The 21813-nt window shown below is 37.1% G+C and overlaps 2 protein-coding genes across 3 annotated transcripts; one reads left to right on the top strand and one right to left on the bottom strand.

The window, feature by feature from the left end:
- Positions 1 to 1785: 1785 nt before the first annotated feature.
- Positions 1786 to 6116, bottom strand: LOC139747065 (putative nuclease HARBI1). Its single transcript, XM_071658857.1, has 3 exons — positions 6083 to 6116; positions 4748 to 4961; positions 1786 to 3829 (listed from the first exon to the last, which is right to left on the bottom strand). Exons 2-3 carry the CDS (start codon positions 4944 to 4946, stop codon positions 3057 to 3059), a joined length of 972 nt encoding a protein of 323 aa, XP_071514958.1. The 5' UTR covers positions 4947 to 4961; positions 6083 to 6116; the 3' UTR covers positions 1786 to 3056.
- A 229-nt stretch (positions 6117 to 6345) lies between these two features.
- LOC139747188 (glucose-6-phosphatase 2-like) lies at positions 6346 to 20208 on the top strand. 2 transcript variants are annotated; one of them, XM_071659179.1, is made up of 8 exons: positions 6346 to 6483; positions 7535 to 7625; positions 8714 to 8878; positions 9635 to 9841; positions 10620 to 10750; positions 12697 to 12948; positions 14132 to 14250; positions 19611 to 20208. In XM_071659179.1, exons 2-8 carry the CDS (start codon positions 7540 to 7542, stop codon positions 19734 to 19736), a joined length of 1086 nt encoding a protein of 361 aa, XP_071515280.1. In that variant the 5' UTR covers positions 6346 to 6483; positions 7535 to 7539; the 3' UTR covers positions 19737 to 20208. The 2 variants fall into 2 exon arrangements, with proteins under 2 accessions (XP_071515280.1, XP_071515281.1); XM_071659180.1 differs by having other exon boundaries at positions 6388 to 6411.
- Positions 20209 to 21813: the final 1605 nt, after the last annotated feature.

The following is a 21813-nucleotide window of genomic DNA, read 5'->3' as shown; positions in this document are numbered from 1 at the left end:
CACAGTGTATAGCAGTGTTTGTTTGTGTTAATTTTTTGTCCCATCATTGTTTAGATGTTTTTTTATAGACTAAATTCTTGTAATATACCCATTAGAAACTATGAAATACATCTAAACAACAATGGAACGAAAAGTAGTCCTTTTTTTTTTTATCTACTATCCTGATCACACAGGGGAAGGGGTTAGGAGTTCCATGATCACACATAATGGGGGTATAGTTATTCAGCCTTTCCTATCCTTCACATCCAAACATCTTGTTCAGTTGCACCATTAAATATGTTATTCCTATATTTTCATCAATTTTGCTATGACCAATGGACACCAGGTATTTAAAGTCTGTCTCTCTGTAGCTCTATTTCAATTAATGTTAACTATCTGTCCCCCCCCCCCCCCATAAAAAGTCAAATATTTTCATCTTTTTCCTATTATGTTCCAACTATAAATAGCCTTAATGATATCCATAAACACCCAGTCAAAGCAAAAATCGTCTTAATGGTTGCCTCAGCCTCTCATGATGCACCACATGTATTTTGATTTGTTTATGAGCTCTGCTTTCCTAATTTAGGATCATTCTAGCTTGTTTACTCATAAATGGAAAAGAAGAAAAGGCTCTGTAATGAAAGCTCATGGAGGCCTTCTCAAGTAATGAGGGGTGAGATAGTTTGTCAAGGGGACCCTGCTGGCTCTCGACGCCCCAAATTCCATAGTCCATTGAGATAACTTGAATCCCTGCCATTTATGACAGCTGGAGCTCTAAGCCATTCTGTCTTGGGTAAGTAATATATGAATATTAAAGAAAATGGACCTTTTTTATATTATTTCTCCTTGGTTTACCTCTTCTTCATAACCCTTAACACTATCAGTATATAAAATTCAAAAGTTAAGAGAAATGGGCCTTATGGGGGGCATTTCTCTTGTCATGTGAGCTAAATAAAATGTGCTTTTTAACAATGATGCCCTTAAAACATTCGACAAAAATACGGTGAAAAAAAGATTGTAAATTACTAAATGAGATTTGAATATCTTTTGTGTATAGTTACACTGTTATTTTTTTGTTTAATATTTTCATGCCCATTTATCTCGTCTGTTGACAGTGAACGTACACAACACAAAGGCTCCTAAACATAGGGTAAGAAGTCTTATTTTACCATCACTTAAATATTATCAGAAGTACCACTATATATTGTAAAGTTCCACTGGAAGAGGTGCAACAGAAATAGCTTATGGATTCCGAAAATACGCAGGTCAAAAGATTATATGATATGCCTCGAAATTGGAGAAAATGGCTTCCCTCAGGTGCCTTACATAATTCGTTGGGATTACAGAAATGCCTGTGTAGGGTCGTTATCTCTTATCTTTCACAGTGGAAGGCATTAATTAAGTAGATAAGACGATCATAGCTTATTAGGGAAACTGTGGGTTGATTAAAAGTGGGTAATACATTTTTTTTTTCACGTATCTGAAGATTTGTGTGAATGTGAACTTTTGGACTTGGTTGATGCCTATAATTTGAGCCCTAATGGAACTTATTTAGACTGGGGTAATGATATTTCTATAGTTACATTTTTATGCTTTGATGTTAGATAATGATAACAGGGTGGTAGGGAGTACCCACCCTATCAAGAAATCAACAAACCCTATCAAAAACCTAAATCTAATTTTAATCTCTATGCATTCTAGAATTATGGAATATCTCCCATGTATTCTCGAATTATGGAATATTTCTGTGTATTCTAGAATCATGGAATATCTGTGTATGCTAGAATTATGGAATATATCTATGTATTCCAGCTAGTAAGAAAAATCATAGTCTCTCGGGGGCTCCATAACTGTTCCTATTTTGGCCTTGAAGATAAGCTTTTGAGAATCGAGTTTCCTCTGCTTCTATGTGTATGTCATTGTTTAATGTCTCATCTATGAACTCCATAGCAAAGTTTTTATTCAAGAGAGATGCCATCTTTTTATCATCTCTCAGTTTCATTGTTGGTTCCAGAGGATCAATATTCATCACCAACAATTTCACTTGGTTGATTTTTCCACACCGTTACTACCTCATTGTTTTCTCATAGTGGCATTTGGTTAACGCGTTACGTTAAATAAATAAACCTTCAGTATCTGTTCATGGAAGGAAGGATGAATGAGCTTTTAATCTTAACATATATTTTATGATATGGTAAAGTTGAAACGTGACAGTCATTTGAGTCTTAAGCGCATTATCTACATAACCATTCAAACCTCAAAATTTCCGTGATATATATATATATATATATATATATATATATATATATATATATATATATATATATATATAGAACAATAGCAATTGCATTTTTACAAGAGAGCCCGACGTTATAATGAGATAATGTGCTTTTACATAAATAATACGTACATTTCCGTGTTGGTTATCTTACTCTGCTAAACGTAAATAAAACATTTCATCAAATACATATACATTTTGATATCTGCCTTTTGTTAATACGAGACACTTCATATGTTTTAACATATTCATATTACCTGATATGATGTCAGATGTACATAAAAACTTAATAGTGTAGCCTAACATTACTTCAAATACATATGCACCTTGATAAAAGATTATCAGTATGCTTACCACTCGTCAAAAACAAAACCTTCCCTACTATTCACGAAGTAATATTTCAAACAAGTAAAAAGCAAACTAATATTAAATCGCATGTAATCATCCACTTGGCCAGAAGGTGCAAGGATGAAGAGGTGAAATAAACCGAATACCTTATTTACATCTCATAACATATTTAAAGGTAATATTAAAACAAATGAAATTTGTACACTTTAGAATATGTGTGAAAGAAGTAGGTTGAAGATTTGAAAATACAAAGTAGTAAAATGTGTAAGGTAGATGCTCCTGTTCTATCTGGAATAGAACAATCTTAACACACTCCGTTCTCAGAACAATGTTCTCCATTGCTTTGTTCATTTTCCATCTGAACAAGATGTCGACTTCTGGATTTGGCAGGTGATTTTCGTCATCACTCAGCTGATCCACCTGAAGTGAAATGCACCTACTATATACCAAACTAAGGGCCATCTTGATCTGTCTTTTGGGTAAATAAATGTTTCCTTTCAGGTGGGAGAGGCGTCGGCCTCCGGAGACAAACATTGTGCAGGACGGCACAGGCTAACACAACGTCCAGGTTCGTGGGACATATCTGCTCCATTGCGACGGTCAGACAGGGAAACCTGGTCTTTATTTTCTGGAACATCAGTTCCGTTTGTCTCAGCGTACGGTAGTGAGAGAAGATCAAGTCATCTTTATGAGTGGCTGCCGTGTCGCTGGATCTCAGGAGACGAGAATGCTTTGGGAATGTGTCGTTCGTCAGGAGGACGGCGTCTTTATATTTCCCCACAGATATGAGTGTGAAGAGGATGCTCTCCCGGAGTATTTCCCAGTCACTCTTGACGTCATTGTTCAGCACTACGATGTAGGTTATCTGGCCCATTGGTCCACACACAGCTAGGACCTTGATCATCTGGTCGCTGCAGGATGACTCGAACACGCCCATGTCCTTACGAGCCCATAATTCCACGGGGACCGACATGGTGACAACGCAGCCAACGACTCGACCTATTTGGCCTATTCTGTAGAAGTCCTTCTGGAGTTTGACCAGGCCGTAATTATCCGGGAAGCGAAGGTAACGATCCTTCAGCGAGTCACAGATGCCCTTGGAGACGTCGCTGATGATGTGTTTGGCTGTTGTCCTGCTCACTCCAAGCATAGCTGCTGCTGCTTCACTCTGGCCCGTACCGTAGAACGTCAGTGTGCTCAGCAGCTTCAAATGCAAGGGATACTCTGTTGAAATTAAAACAAAATTTACTTTCAGGTACGATTGATCATCGTCTATACAATCGGAAATCCCCTGGTGGTGGATATCCCAAGTTTGGAAAGGCAAACATGGCTTTTGAAAGTCTCGTTTGAATTACAAGCTGAGAAAGAACATCCAGTCTGACACTTACATGGCCGGGTCTAGGGCAAGGCATATTATTCGGTGAACCGGAGACCTTTACAGAATTGTTTTAAAACTTCTTTTTTACGAGCGTAAAGAGAATACAACCTCGTTAGCACTTGGCTCATTAGGGGAATGAAAGCGAAACTGCGTTGTAAAATATTCTTTGAATGGTATGCTGACAACGAGTGAACACAAGCAGTCATTCCTTGTTTATATCAAATTTACGTTCATTGTGAACATTTCACAGGGAAGTCTGGGGAACTATACATTGTCCTTTTAATACTTACCTTTCAGTACTGTGTACTGTTAAGAAACAAGTAAACAGTGTTTAATCAAAACTAATATCCCTGAAAGCCAATTCTGAGCCAAGCAATTATGGAATATGTTTTACGATGTGTAAATAAAAAAAGAATGTAAACGTAACTAGGTGGGCAATGCTCCTTTCATATAGCTTTCATTAGATCAACCAAATCAACGTATTATTTTAGCTTAGTTACCAAACAGAAATACCCTAAGCCCATGCAGCACACCCTCATATATATAAATATATATATATATATATATATATATATATATATATATATATATATATATATATATATATATATATATATATATATATTATCCTCCAACAGCCAGGGCTCGAACCCACAACTTATACGTGGTAGGTTAGAGCGATAATGTGACTACGCTTTGATGGCCCCCCAACTAGGAATGACTTATTCGTATATATAAAGTCTCCAAATAGATATATAGATTACCATAATCGGAAAGGCCGAACGAAGAGAGGTCGTCCAGCACCGTCATGGCTGCGTTTTTGGACAGCCTGAACTTCTCCAGGAACTCCTTGCATGACAGGTAACTGAAGGGGTCGTTAGGTTCGCTTAACGACCGTCTCGGCCTCACTAGTTGTTTGTCCCTCCTCTTGACCCCCCGACGTTCCTTTCTATGACGAGGCATGGCTTGAATCAACACCTGTGTGGAAGAGAACAAAAGGAGAACAAAAAATGTTATTTCGTATCGTATATTAAGAATACTCTTGCAATTTTTAGCATATAACTCATCTTTGTCTGACGGAACAACTCGGGGGGGAAAACTACATTAATTTTTCTTTATGTGTGTCATGTGCAGAAATCCTCATTAGGACTATATATATTACTTATTATTCGATTTATTATTATTATCAGAGTATGTAGATTTAGTCTCGTACATTATGGAAAGCTTTGAACTTTTTATAACTAAACGGGCTAGTCTTAAAGGATCATATTACAGTTATTACTGACTCCTTTTAATAACTAAACGGGCTAGTCTTAAAGGATCATATTACAGTTATTACTGACTCCTTTTAATAACTAAACGGGCTAGTCTTAAAGGATCATATTACAGTTATTACTGACTCCTTTTAATAACTAAACGGGCTGGTCTTAAAGGATCATATTACAGTTATTACTGACTCCTTTCCAGCATAATCCATTCCTCAGTTAATATTTCAGTATCTATATTCAGCCAGCCGCGAGAATGAGTCTCGCATACTGAAATACTTTACAAGGGATTTGAAAGGAATTTTTAGAGGCAGCGACCATTCTTCCATTTTCTGGAAGCTTCTCAATCCAATATGGCATCCGTCTCTGAAATTAAATGGACGTAAAGTACCCTTCCAAGGAGACATTTACAGAAGAATGCCATGGGGGCCACCTTACACCTGTAGTTTTCATTCTTAACTGATTATGCATACGAAGTCTTCCATGAAAGTAAAACAAAGTATAAAATAAGTAACTGATCGTATGTCTTCGCTTCTCTTGTATGCGTGACAAACATACAGTAAATGTGGGCAAAACGCAATCATGAAAGAAACGGGGAAAGGATAAATGGGGTATCTTCCTAGCCTCTGGAATAATTATTTAATTTATTATTCAACCGAAGTGAAATTTTGATAAATGCATCTAGTTGTGAAAGCAGAATACTATAAGTTTTGGCATTTTTTCATGTCGTTAATCTTTTTTTCTGTACTGGAAAATTTCCTATGAACTCATATGATATAAATGATCGTAATGAATTAGACTACATGTTCTAACAAGAGAAAATAATTAATTCACCTGATAGATGTATGTGAAGAGGCTTCTTATTCTCCCGCGGCTCGAATTACACAACTGACTAGAAAGAATTAAAAATTTTTTATATAAAGTCACCTGAAGGATATAAGATATATTCACATTGAAATAATATATATATATATATTATACATTGAAATAATTTATACATTTTATCGGTCACTGTAATTAATTATGTTTCCTATATTATGTGAAAAAGGAAAAATAAAATTTTTTTCTTTATGTTCCAGTAATTTATTGAGCCGTTCATCAGCTGTTCGTCGTCAATGTAAACAAACAGAAGGCAGTCGGCGTGTTAGCTAGACCGTCTTCTAGTAAAGAAACTGTGTCATTTTCACTCTTTGTGAATTGATATGTACAAATTCCAATAGGAAAAAGAGGTTATGGTAATATTGCACTCTAGGAGCACCATAGATATAACATAGATATTTGAAAGAAACGTTTGATATATTTAGTACAACTGACTCAAGCATGGGTAACATGGTTCCGTGTGCTATGCCATATACGAATATAAATGTGGCTTACTTGAAGACACGTTCTCTAACTTTTTTTTTAGGATAGGTACGGTTGAATTAATTCGGTTACTGTGGTTCGGTCAGGTTTAAGCAAAAACCTATCTTAGTCTAGCTCAGAGACCTATCTTAGTCTAGCTCAGAGATCCATTTTGAGAGAGAGAGAGAGAGAGAGAGAGAGAGAGAGAGAGAGAGAGAGAGATGATCTACTGATCCAAAATTATGATAGTGGGGTTGGCTGTGATAATCCGGGCAAAAGTTGGGTGAAAATGAAACACTTCTAGACTAAACGAGGGTCTATTAAAACTACTTAACCTTTCTTTAGCAGTTCGAATTAACTTCTTGAATTTGAAAATTATCACAATTAGGAATTCAAATTAATCTCATTTTGGTTGATATTTGAAAATTGTTACAGTGTTATGTTATCTATGATATTCACTTGTTTAGAGGTTTATTTGTGAATTTTATCCGCATAGGGTATTTACTTCCAGTGCATTCAACAACTGTGGTAGGAAGATGACATTGTTGTTGATATATGTTGATTCATATTTAGAATTAATGTAAGTCTCAAGGCTCTTGGATTGCTGGTTTGATCTCCAGATTTTGAGCTTTGATATCTTGAACGTGAGTAAGTCAGTGACATCAGCTCAGTGATGGTTGCTGGTTGACAGAGTACAGTCCTGAAGTGCTCAAAGTTCCAGAATCATAAATAAGTGGTTGGCAAAAACTAGCGCTACGTCAGCAGAAATACTTATGGTTGGAAGGTTCTAATTCGTACAGTCTATGTATAGAGTTTATATCTCATGCTCATGGGAAACTACCGTAGATGGAGAAAACATTTTTTGATATTTAAAGACTTTTTTTATATGTATGTTTAACAGTCTCTTTTTTTAATGATACTGTGTCATTTGGTGTTTATATACAGCTAATATGGAGGGCTTGGATATAAAAGACCTCAGTATTGGTGAACAGTGGAACCTCAAAAGTGTGGAGGTTATTTCCACGTTACAAGAAAAGTAAGTTGGATCAGATGCAAGTTTATATATTTCAGTAAAAATCTTTTGTTGTTTATCTCTTTTATTAGTTATAGAATTTAACACTTGATTACTGTGCATTTGATCCCTTAGAAGGTTGTTCAGTATGGGCATGAGGGTAGTGAATGGCAGATGAGATATTTTCTTTCACAGTTGCTGAATGTTTGTGCTTTGATGTTTTTATGTTCTTTCAAATTTGGAAATGGAAGGCTTTCACAAAAAATATTCTGAATAATTTCAGTCACTGTATATAGTCAGATACTCAGAACTGTAGTGATATTTGATTTTTTTTTTAAATCAGCAATTTGGTGTGGTAATAAGTGAAAGTAGTGTGTTACTAAGTTAAAACATATGGATCAGCCTTACTTTACCTTACTGCCCTAGGATTCTCTTCTCTAGGGCTCCCTTAGTTTTAAAAAAGTCACACCCACTGTGAAGGACTGCAGGTCAAGAAATGTGATAATATTATGTTCATATCTCTGTGGGGTGAGTGCTGAAGTGAGGAATAAGTGTTCAGTGTCTTTGGTATAGAAATAGCATCTTTGGCTTGATGGGTCTTCTGAGATGTTAAATCAGTGTTTATATTGCAGGAGAGATGGGGGTTATCCAGAATGCAAATGAGAAACCTAACATGTACATGCCTGGGAAGTTTAGTTTTAGATTGTCCATTGGAGTATAGTTTAAGACTGGGCTGACGGACTGGTTTTTTGAGTGACCATTGAGTCAGTACAGTGTGTATATATTTTGTCTGTGTTATGTCTTGGAGAAAGATGGTGAAGAGGGTTTGATGTCCTGCTTTTGTGAGATGAGATGGAGCGTGTCATACTGTATTCTTGTACTGTATTTTTGTTTTAAAAAGATATAGAATAATGAATCCCTTTATTTTATTCTTTTCACTATATTTAAAAGTTTATAACAGTGAATATCACAGATGCCCTTTAATGTCCTGTCATTTTTAGGCCACCTTGTTTTGGTAGAAGCGGCATATTGGACTGATGGGTAAATGAATGTGTTTGAGTTTCTAATTTTGCTTGGCTCTTTAAACTAATACTCACACAAAATAATTTCAGCTTACAGTCTTACGAATCATGGGTGGTGCAAGCATCTGTATTAGGAGACAATCGTGAGGCATTTACATTCTTCTTTCCTCTCCTTGCTGGTCTTAGTAATGAGATTGGAGCAAGGGCTCTTTGGGCATCAATATTGGCAGAATGGTCTAATCTTATTTTAAAATGGTAAGTCACAGATATTTTTCACTTTGTAAACCATATGTCTTGAATTACTTAATGACAGAAGTGTGAAAGGACATGACACCTATTTCATTTTTCATGTAATTTCTTGGTGGATAGGTTACAGTGCTATATGTAATCCATGTAGTAAGGATGATGACTTCTGTGATGTGCAACATCATCATTTTAAAATTTTGTCACCCCCACCAAAGCTGCATGATCATGTAGTGATGCATAATTTTCAGTGGATTTGTGGTGTAACTATTGGAAATTGCATGGGATTATGCATGTTGGAAGGATATTTTTGTAGATTATATTTAAGTTTAAAAGAAGTGTATTTGGTATATCACCTGTGTGAGCTACCTTGCTTTACAGTGGGAAAACTTATTCTTTTATGTTATTGAGTAGAAAGAATTTAATTTTTGCTAAATAGCTTCAGGATTTTGAATTCTCATTTGATTTAATGAAGGGGTCCCTTATCAAGAATTTTTTGTCTATATGCTTATGAGCTTGCAGATGCCTTAAATGACTTTATTTTGTATTTGATATGTGCCTATTTGATGAGAAAGGCACTGATAGTAGAATGTTGAACAGTAAATTATGATTCACTCAACAGCAGATTGACTTTTGGTACATTATTGATATGCTTGTCGTGAAGGGAGATTAAGAGCTTTGAATGATGCTTTATTGACTTCTGTCATGAAATTGCATGTGCTGTACATAGTTTTTGCATTATAAATTTATTTTTTCTCAAATGGACAGGATTTTCAAGGGAGACCGCCCATATTGGTGGATAGGCGAAACTCCACTCTACAGTGATGAAACTCGACCAACACTGCGACAGTTTCCAAATACTTGTGAATCTGGACCTGGCACACCATCTGGACACCTCATGTTGAATGTGGCACTATTTTATGTGGCCACCAGAGGCATCACTTCTCTCTTTATATGGAAATCAAAAGCTCTGAAGTAAGTAATATACTTTGTATCTTGTGGATAATCTCTCCCAGGGTAGACTGGATGCAGAAGTTGTGTTGTTTCATAAAATGTAGAACATAATAGGACTGAATGTTTGGTTCCTTTTGTATTCCTAAGTCAAAGCCATTACTGCTTTCAGCCAGATCTCATTTAACTGCCACATCTGCCATTCTCTCCAGACAACCACAGTTACATCACATTGTAAACACTGGGGCCATTGCTACCACAGTTATATTCTTAGTCACGTCCTAATCCATTAACCAGTATCAGCCACAACTACAGAGGTTATATCACATCCTTCTGTTGTGGTCACAATCTCATCATGAAACAAAAGCCACATCCACTTTCATGTTGTCTTACTACAATATCCTTCATCCACAGTCACAGTCCCCTGTATACCGCATCACAAGCCTCTCACCCTCCTGCATGCTCAGAATCAGATAACTCAAAGCCTCTTTTACTCCATCCTTTCATCTCCTTCATGGTCTTCCCTTTAACCTCAGGTTATCATACTTCTGCCATACAAATCCTCTTAATCTCCTTTTGCTTATCCTCTCCACATGTTTAAACCATTTTGGTGCACCCTTTCCAGCACTGTCAGTCATACTCTGCTTACGACCACACCTCACCCTTAGCAAACACTTCTATTTGGTATTTTGACAAACTGAATTATTATGTATCCATCATTTGGTGAATCATGTTGTACATCTTGAAAGTATTCTTTCAGAGTGCAGAAATGTCTCTAACCCAAAACTATTATTTTTTCCAGCTTGTGCCAAAAGGGTCTTTTAGCAGCCATGATTTACTCAGCATATTTCCTGTGGATTGGAGGAATTTTTGTTTCACGTCTTTATATACAAGCACACTTTATCCATCAGAACATCCTGGGAGTTTTTGTTGGTAAGGCTGATTAGAAGTTCATTGATTTTTTAAATCTTTGAGTTAGAATATTAAACTGATAGATCTATAAAATGTCAACAGAGACTGTTTTACGGAAACGCTTGAGGTCATTAGGGAAAATTTCTATACGAAAAAATGTTCTTCTTTTCTGTCTCTTGATAATTTTGTCCAGTCATCCTTTGAACAGAATCAAACAAAAGACTCACACAGTGATAGTAAAGCTGTATTCAGAGCAATATTTCCTTGATTTAGTTATACGTCTTGGTATGGCAAGCAACAACAGCAAGATATACATGAGTTCTTTTCCCTCCTTTCCTTTTGTAGTTATTATGTTTCCTGTATTTACTCCATTGGGGAAGCGAGAAAGCTTTAGTTGACATAAGTTGTCATCCACTGAAGTTTTAGTATTTTTTTGGGAAAATCAGACATATGATTATGTGATCTAACTCAATTAGTTTCTGTCTAGTTATGTGATTATCAGGTGACTTATCATCATCATTTCCTAAAATTTTTCTTTCATATCTGTCTGCTGTTTCCCACATGTTCAAGGTAGGGTCAGGTACATGAATGAGTTGTAGAACAGAAAATCCTTGTTTGGCTCCCTCCTTTATAACTTCTGTTGAAAAGTAATGCAGGAGGGGAGGATTTTCAGCCTCCATGCTCCTTTTGCTCTTAGTTGTCTTTTTGCATCATACAGAAGATATTGAAGTATTATTTCTTCCCTGTCTTCAGGGATTACATCATTTAATTTGGATGCTTTAGTTGTCTTGCTGTTAGCTGGTGATTTCTTTTATTCAGCTCACTGGAGAATTAGGAATGGTCATTGATCCATATTTGTGGAAGGGATAGTGGTGAAATTGGCATGAAATCATGGAATTTTTGAGGGTTTATTTTTCCATGGAGTTGGTTTATCAGTCTCTGCTTTTTGCAAGCTTTTAGCCTTTTTTTGTTATTATATTTAACACCTTATACCTTGGCACCTCATATATGTACTGCCTGGTAATATTTGAAGTGATCCACCTCTGCTGATATAGTATGTGAGTGCTGATTTAGCCCTTTGACAACCTGAGGTTACTTCCTGTGCATGACTTTACGTAATGGATGTGACATAATTGTAAAGAATGACTTCCTGGTGTGAATCAAACTTGAGATATTAGGGTGGTCACTGCTGCCAGGCATATGACTTTTTCCTGTATATGCCATATCATATACAGAAACTTCATCTCAGTTATATTACAGTTTTTAATTTCATTTTTCATTGTCTGCATTTCCATGTTTGTTTTTTATCTGCTTAATGAAGGTAATGTGTTCTTTAATTTCTGACCACCACTTGCACGTCATATCTCTTTCATGCTTTTTTGCTGTTTCCTCCTTTAATGAGGTAGCATCATGAAGAGCAAACTAAGACCTTAGGGAGTTTGTACCATGGTGATTCTAATTAGATGATTCATTTTTGAACAGTTTCTTATTCCACCCAGATTTGATGTCTCCTAAACAGTAATCTCAGATCCCACATTTCCATCGTTGAAAATTCATCTCAGGTGCTTGAAGTCTGCCAGCTGTGCTTGTTTTGTGCAACCTTGTTACATGTATTTTTCTTGGTGTATTTCATGCTATGCAGCATCAATTACTTCTGAGAGATTACTTGTTTCTTCTTATTGGTTTTCTGTGATTCCAAAGTATATTTATGGTATATCTGTTATGCCTTGTCCTTATGTTTTGCAGTATATCAGTTTCATCATACATGTGCAATACAATAGGGTGTTAGCGTATTACAGGATATAGTGTTAAGGAGTATATAATTAAGGGGATGTAAGTTTAGATATAGATAAGGTAAAGAAAAGCTGCTTGGCTATCCACATCTGCCATGTCTTTCCTTTGTGAGTAGAAAAAGCACTAAAACTGAATTTTGTTAATATTAATGATTTTGTTTCATTTCTCCCCAGGGTTAATAGTTGGTCATGTGGCATGGAATAGCAAGTGGTTGGTGAGACTTAGCAAGGTATGGGCTGTAATAGTGGCAGCCTTCCTCATTTTCACAGCTATATCGGCTTATTCACTCTTGCTATCTAAAGGATTGGATCCTTTATGGGCTATACCATTAGCCCTTAAATACTGTACGCGCTCAGAGTATGTGAAGATTGATACTCAACCTTTCTATTTGATGATAAGGTTTACAGGGGCAGCTCTAGGATTAGGTGAGTCAGATATGAATATTGCTTACATAGCACACTAATATAAAGAGGAAATATATTGAGAACTTTGTGATGTAAAGTTGTTTTGTACATAATTGCCATATCTTTGTTAATGAGTTTAATGTGCAGCATTAATATTTCTCTGCTGCTTGTCTCACAAGCTTGAATATTCCCTGTGAATATTCTTGTCGAGACTAAGCATCCCCTCTGTATTTTAGTGAGTTAGCATAAGTTTATGCTAACCCTCTGTAACTAAACATAAAGGTATCCACAACAGTTGCTTGTTTTAGGGATGTCACATACTGTCATAGACTTACTTCCTACCAACAAAGCATAACTCACATTTTTTTCTAGGTTAATGCTCATGTATGGGTGTACAGCATGCTGCTGGGGACAGACAGCTTTGAGAGTAATGTGTTTTTCCCAATTTTGATTATTCATATATATATACTTGTTAAGTATGCTGAGTCTTGACATGAATATTCACAGGGAATATCTCAAGCTGGTGAGACAAGCAGCAGAGAAATACTGATGTTGTACAGTAAACACATATTAACAAAGCTATGGCAATTACGTATAAAACAACTTGTAGATGATGTAGTTATTTTTGTTATTATTGTGATTTTCTTAGTATTGCCACCTCTTAGACTTGTATGTCTTTGTTTACCTATTCCTTCTTCCCATTCCTTCCTAGTATATCCCATTCCTCTTGTTTATACTGTGCTGGTTTATATGGGAAATATTAAATATGGTTAATGGTTGGGTCATTGGTATGCAACAGCTTTAAGTGGCCCTTTTATAGTAACATTAGATTCACTGAGGGATTGGTGGTTGATAACATTCGAATATATGGTAAGGGAGGAAAGTGATTAGAATTGGTGAGGAGAGTTTGTCAAGAGAGTAAGGTGTGTACACAAGTAGAAAGAGAGGTCAGTGCATGGTTCTAAGTGAACATGGTTCTGTTGCTGGAGTGTGTGATGTGATCATGGTTATTTAATTTACTTATGAATGGGATATTCAGGGAGATGAGAGCGAGCAATTTGGAGTAAGGGTAGGAAGTTGAAGGAGGTAGTGAAAGATGTGTAAACAAGAGTATGACTACTAAGTTTGTTATTTAGCAAGTATGGTACAACCCCAGTAAGAGAAGTATTTTGTTATATTAATGAACATATTTCTACCAACACAGGTTTGGGATTATCATCAGACCAAAGGCAAGTAGTCCTGCATACCCCAAGAAATTTTATCCGCACAATCCTCACCATCAAGGGAGGGATTCTTATTGGAAGATTAGCATCAATGATTCAGGTATGAAACTGCTACATTAGATACATTTCTCAAATGGGAGATGGAGATGTGAGTCACCTAGTGAAATCTTCCAAACAGTGATTACAGATTTCTCTTGTCTCAGAAACTCCACATAATCAGTGTGGTTCAGATTTAAATGATTTGATGAGGACAAATCAGGTTTCTCATTTCAAAAGTGGCATCTTGTATCTCCTGTTTAGCACCGATTGTGAAATGCTGCAGAAAGCATTTTTTTGAGTAGAAGGCTTTTTCCCATTGATTTTGAATTCTGAATGGTTGTCAGGATCACATTCTCTGAAGTTGAAAGACTGGCATGTATGCTGCCCATTTGTTGGTATACCATATATTATCAAACTCCAGTTCATTTACAGTGCTTATTCTCCCAAAGAAAGGAGCTGAAAAGGATGACTGTGGCAGTGGTAATTGGAAATGTATTGGAACTTAGTTACTAGGCCAAAATACTTAAATGCTGTTCTGAATTAAGATCACTTTCAAATAGATGCACCGTATTCAAAACTCAAATTTCATATGCTTAGATGTTTTTCTTTTTCTTTCATACTATTCGCCATTTCCTGCGATAGTGAGGTAGCGTTAAGAACAGAGGACTGGGCCTTTGAGGGAATATCCTCACCTGGCCCCCTTCTCTGTTCCTTCTTTTGAAAAAAAAAAAAAAAAAAACGAGAGGGGAGGATTTCCAGCCCCCTGCTCCCTTCCCTTTTAGTCGCCTTCTACGACATTCAGGGAATACGTGGGAAGTATGCTTGAAAATATTGAAAAACATCATGTAGTGGTAAATTTTTTCAGACTTTTTTCACTTGTAGTAAGGTAATCTCAGGAACAGATGAAGAACTGCCTCATTTGCTCATATTTACTGTCTAGCTGTTATGTATGATACATAGTGACCCAGATCCCCCTGTCCACAGCAAAGCTCTGCAGACCTTTCCATGATGGTTTCCTTTGACCACTTCGTTTGCTCTGATAAAGCCCATTGAGAGCACATTATACCCTCTATATCACAGCACTCCAGTTTGCTCTCTATTGTACACATCTCATGCCCTCCTCCATGTTCAGGTCTTGATCACTCAAAACATCTTTCACTCCATATTCCCAATCCCAATTTGCTCTCCCCTTTTTCTTTGTTCCCTCCATTTCTGACATGCATAACCTCTTAGTCTTTGCTTGCTCATCCTCTCCAAATGTCCAAATTATTTCAGCAGACTCTCTTCGGTTCCCTCAAACATACTCTTAATACAGCTACACTCATCCCTATTGTGTTTGACTTGATCAACCATCTTCACACTACTTATTATCCTCAAGCATTTTATTTGTAGATTATCCAACCTCTTCTGTACTTTTTTTTTTATTTGAGGCCCACACCTTGCATCCATACAATCTGTTAGGACTACTTTACCATCAAACATGCCTATCTTTGTTCTTACAAACATTGACCTCTTTTTCCACTCACAACACTCCTATGACCTTAGTCCCTTGATTTATCCTATGGCTCACTTCAGCTGCTATGGCTCCATCCATTGCCATCTATAACTCACCTCTTCAAGTTCTATCCATTCAGATTCACACTCCAACCAGCCGGTCTTTCTCCTCTGATAAATTTGATAACCTTAGTTCTATTCTTATTAACTTTTTCCTCTTGCACATTCTTCCAAACTCAGACACCATGAAAATGAGACTCAGTGATATATGATAATCGGTGTGTATTTCATGTGACCGATTTTGCCTTGTGCCTTGGGACAAGGCAAAAGGCAAAGCACTCTTTGCTTTGGCAAGTTGTTGATATTTGCACTCGCTACGGATATTTTTGTGGATCATGGCAGCCTCCAAGTAGGTCATCTCATGAGCTCCTCATGAAGAAACACGAGCTAGTATAACGCTTGAAGCCAAGCTGAGGGTGCCTCAACAATTTGAGAGTGGAGATGGCCATACAATGGTTGGCTGTGAGGTTAATCTTAGCAATTTAGGCATACGGTCCATTCGTCTAAATGCAACCAAGACTGAAGAATCTGTTGCCCTATCAACTTCACTGTCAACGGAGATAACAAATAGAGTAAGAAGTATTGTAATGAAGATGTGGACACTGACTGTTTTTGCTAGTTGATGACCCTGATGGTCATATATCCCACATACCTGAATGCTCCATCTCATCTTGCATGACAATCATCAATCATACAGTGCACTGGAGAACTAACTTGCTTGGTGAGTATTTATTTATATTGCATTTTGACTGAATAATTTTGATATATTTTGATTATTTTTTTTTTCATGACATTTAGTGAGAAAATTGAATAGTATTGGATCTTGGACAGGTTCTAGCTGGAACATATCTCCCTTTGCACTTTGTTAATTCAACTTAATTGCAGTTTTCTAAGAATGCTTCCCTTGCTTGAAATGGGACATAACTTATCCATCTATGTTCTGGTTGACATTGTACATATTTCAAAATTTTTTCAAAGTTGTTGCATGGGTTGAATGATGATTGCAGTACAGAAAAGAAATTTCAAAATATGAAAAAGTTAAAAGTCTACAGACAGTTCTTATGGAAGGCCCAGTCAGATTGTATTGCCATTAAAATATTCGGAGGAGAGTTTTAGCCCTTTCACTTTGGGTTAGGCATAAAGTTTTGGTAATTTTCTCAGTTCACTGAAGCTGGGTTGAATATATCTTGAGTCCAGTTTCTTAAATAGGAAACAGAGGAAGGAGTTAAGTGGGGAGTGCACCAAGATGAGAAGAAAGGAGAGATAGGTAGTATGTTTGTGGAAAGAAACTACATGTTTTGTCTTTGAGTGAAATGAAGCTTAAGAGTGAAGGGGAAGAATGGTTTGGAAACGTCTTGGGAGTAAAGTCGAGGTTTGGTGAGAGGACAAGAACTAAGGAAGGAGTAGCACGTGATAGAGTGCATGGAAGTAAATTCTAGATTTATGTGGGTAAAACTGAAAGTAGATGGTGAAAAATGGGTGATTATTGGTGGTTATGCACCTGGTTATAAAAAGAAAGATCATGAGAGGCAAGTGTTTTGGGAGCAGCTGAGTGAGTGTGTCAGCAGTTTCAGTGCGCAAGACAGGGTGTTAGTGGTGGGGGATTTAAATGCAAGGTGAGTAATGTGGCAGTTGAGGATATAATTGGTGTGCATGGGGTACTTAGTGTTGTGAATGGAAATGGTGAAGAGTTTATGGAATGCCTGTTTTAAAAAGAAAGATATACACAAGGATATGTATGTGACTAGGAGAGACGGTCAGAGGACATAATAAGATTGTGTATTATTTGATAGGCATGTAAAAGAGAGACTTTTGAATGTAAATGTGCTGAGAGGGGTTATGGAGGAAGATGGATGCATTGGAAATGAAATGTTTGAGGACAATATGTGGTGTGAGGTGGTTTGATCGAGTAAGTAATGAAAAGGTAAGAGAGATGTGTGGAAATAAAAAAGAGTGTGGTTGAGAGAGCAGAAAAGGGTGTGTTGAAATGGTTTGGACATATGGAGAGAATGAGTGGGGAAAGATTGACAAAGAGGATGTGTGTTAGAGGTGAATGGAACAATGAGAAGTGCGAGACCTAACTGGAGGTGGAAAGATGGAGTGAAAAAGATTTTGAGTGATTGGGGCCTAAACATTCAGGAGGCTGAGAGGTGTGCAAGGAATAGAGTGAAGTGAAATGATGTGGTATACTGGAATCAATGTGCTGTCAGTGGATTGAATCATGGCATGTGAAGCATCTGGGGTAAACCATGGAAAAGTCTGTGAGGCCTGGATGTAGATGGGAAGCTTGTGGTTTCATTGCATTTCACATGTCAGCTAGAGACTGAGTGTGAATGAATGTGGCCTTTTTTTTGTCTGTTTTCCTGGCACAACTTTGCTGAAGCAGGGGGCAGCAATGTTATTTCCTGTGTGGCAGGGCAGCAACAGGAATGGTTGAAGGCAAGCAAGTATGAATATGTGTAGATACCTGGTTGTGAACTTGGCAGTTGATGAAACCATATACGATGAATTGGATCATTGGATGATAAAAAGGGCTAGTGCCTTGAGTGCATTAAGGAGTGTATAGAAAGAGTGTCTGTAAGGGCAAAATTGGGTATATTTAAAGGTATAGTGTTGTATAGTTGTGAGCCTTAGGGGCCTTGAACACTGAGGAAAAATAGAGGTTAGATGCATTAAAAATGACATGCATGAGAACAGTTTGATTGTGTAAAGAATTTGTGGTAGTAAGAACAGTGTGATTGAGAAGGCCTGCAAGGGAGTGCTGAAATAATTTGAGTATATGGGAAGGATGAGAAAAGAAAGACTGATTGAGAGGAAATATGTGAGAGAACAAGTGGGAAGGGGAGACAGGGAAGATTGAAGGATACAGTGAAAAAGGCTTTGGGTTATTGAACATTCAGAGGGCAAAAGGTGTGCACTAGATAGTATGAATTGGGTTGATGTGGTAAATGGGGATGATGTTATGTGACATCAGTGCTAGGGCAGACGAAGTCAGATGGTCTTTGGTGCTTGGCTGTGGAGGGTGTCCCTTGATTTTGGTGCTTTATACTTGATGACTGGAGATTACATGTATGCAAGTGAGGCAGTTGTTCATTTGTTTCTGATACTAAGGCAGGGAAGGCAGATAAAAAGAAATAAAAGTAAATTGTTTCTTTCTCTTGTTTTGTGTCATTATATGCTTTGGTGATGTATGTATTAACTTGATAAAATTGGTTTATCTTTGCTGTAAAAAGGAATTATTTCAGTTGTACTTCAGTTGACATTGGTCTGTTTAACCCCAAAGTAAAACAATCGGTGATGTCTTACCGAGGACTGTTGTTCTTTACATGGCTGAATAGGAACTGCATGGTAGTGGTTTGCTTTTCAGGGCTCTGGTTGGTTACTCAAAATAGGGTAGGTTCTTAAGAGGTCATTTCTTTTGGCTGGGATTTCTGTGTAGTACCTATCTCTGCCTGCTTGATTGGAAAGAGTTATTCAGGATGCATCTTACAAACTTTCATTCTAACTACAATAATTGGAATCCAGTCAGGATGAATTTCTATTGGATTTTTTTTTTATTCAAGTTACAGTGTTGTTGTATTCATAAAGAATGAAACATTTGTTATTTATGAAGACCAGTTTAGCCGAATTATTTTTTCTGCTGAATATAATTTCAGTTAAAATGTATTCATGGAATTTAGATAACTGAAGTTATATGATTGCTCATTGTAGTATATCAAGTATTAGAATTTTGAGAATGATGTAAAAAGCTGTGAACACTGTAAACATCTTCATAGGGACTCTGTACACTGTTTATTTTCATATAAAATATTCAATGGTTGTGATAACCAGACTCTAATTGTGATTATTTCTTTTTTACTCTATCAGGCAAGTTTACCGGCAGATGATCTGGTGTTGTTCCTGATGTTGTCCCTGGGCCTCAATATTGCCCTTCCGTTCATCATCATTGCTCTGCTGCCACATTTCCTCCTTACTGTCTACTATACAAACTAATGAATTAAAAGATTTATTTTGATTAAAAACAGAGTTTATGCATTTTTCATGGTTATCCCATGAAATAAGGAGAGAACTAGCAACTACATGATGTATTTCAAGTTGGACAGTAGACTGAGCAACTTACCTGACTCAAACATCGTAGATACAAATCTCCTTTGGACATAGCTAAAAGCCACTGGCATTGACTCCATTAATGATATGGAATTATGCAAATTATCAAAGAACTTAAGAAATTATCAAGAACCCAGTAACTTTATTATATTGAAAACAGTGATTAAGTTGATAATACATGATTCTCAAGTGTATTGGTGTTTCTATTACTAGCTTTTCTTGTTTGCTTAATTAGACAGAAAGGAAGATTAAGAATGAGGCTATTTCACAAGTTTGTAAAGAAATCCCAAATGTTGTGGTGCTTAGAAAGAAACTATTTATTTTTCATTGTTCAGGTGAAATAAAAGAAAATTATAGTCATTTTAGTTTGATTAAATAATTTTTATAAAGCTCCAGAAGTGTCAAGGTTGCACACCAACCAGGAGTAGGGGAGTAATGGACTCCCAGGGAGTGAAAAGTTTCTTGGTGAGGCTGTACCCCTTTTTGTCCATTGATGATACAACCTCGCCAAAGATGAAATTTCACTTGTGGCATAACTTTATACAGATGGATTCCAATAACACTTATTTTTTTTCTATTTCCTGCACTAGCAAGGTAGTGCCAGGAACAGAAAGGCCACATCTGCTCTCATCCATTCTTTAGCTGTCATGTGTAATGCCCCAAGACCATATCTCTCTATCCCCAACCAGACCCAACAGACCTTTCCTTGATTTACCCCAGATGCTTCACATGCCCTGATTCAGTCCATTGTCAGCACATCAACCCCAGTATACCACATTGTTCCAGTTCTCTCTACCCCACACATCCCTTTCATCCTCCTGCATGTTCAGGCCCCAATTGCTCAAAATCTTTTTCATGCCATCCTTCCATCTCCAGTCTGGTCTCCCCATTCTCCTTTTTCCCATCACTTCTGACACATATATCCTCTTTGTCAGCGTTTCCTCTCACTTTCTCTCCATATGTCCAAACCATTTCAGCACATCCTCTTCTGCTCTCTCAACCACACTTTTTACTACCACCTCTTACCTTACCTTTCCATTGCTTACTTGATCAAATCACCTCGCACCACATTTTGTCTTCAAACCTTTCATTTCCAACACATCCACCCCTCTATGCACAGCCTCATCTATAGCCCATGCCTAGCTTCTATATGATATTGGTAGGACTACTGTTCCTTCAGACATATGCATTTTTGCCCTCCCACACATTCTTCACTGCTTCCAGAACCTTTGTCTCCTTCCTCAACCTAGGTCTCACATCTGCTTCCATGGTTCTCTTCGCTTCCCTGTATCTAAAACACTTAGCTTCCTCCATTTTTCTTCATTCAAACTCACACCCCAACTAACCTGACCCTCACCTCTACCAAACCTAATAACCCTGCTTTTATTCACATTTACTCAACTTTCTCCTTTCACACACTCTTCCAAACTCATTCATCAACTTCTGCAGTTTCTCACTCAAATTTGCCTCCAATGCTAAACCATTATCAAACATCTGACACTCCCCAGGCTCTGTCATCCCCTACAGTCTGTATGCTTGCCCCTCTCTCCAAGACTCGTATTTATCTACCTCACCACCCCATCAATAAACATTTAACAATCATAGTCATATCACACATCCCAAGTGCAGACCAACCTTCACTTGTAACCATTCACTCTCCTCTTTTCCTCCTTGTACACAGGCCCTACATTTTTTATAAAAACTTCTCTGCATCTAGCGGCTTTCCTCCTACACTGTATATTTGTAAGACCTTTCACAAAGCATCTATATCAGCCCTATCATATGCTTTTTCCAGATCCATAGATGCCTCATACAGATCCATCTCCTTTTCTAAGTGTTTTTCACCCATTCCTCCCAGTCTGATGCTCTGTACATGACTTCACCCTATCAGTACAACTTACCAGGTATACTCAACAAGTTTATACTAATGTAGTTTGAAAACTCACCTTTATCCAAGTACCCT

The sequence above is a fragment of the Panulirus ornatus genome, chromosome 67, assembly GCF_036320965.1.
Source record: "Panulirus ornatus isolate Po-2019 chromosome 67, ASM3632096v1, whole genome shotgun sequence".
Lineage (NCBI taxonomy): Eukaryota > Metazoa > Arthropoda > Malacostraca > Decapoda > Palinuridae > Panulirus > Panulirus ornatus.
This window is presented reverse-complemented; position numbering and strand designations above follow the sequence as displayed.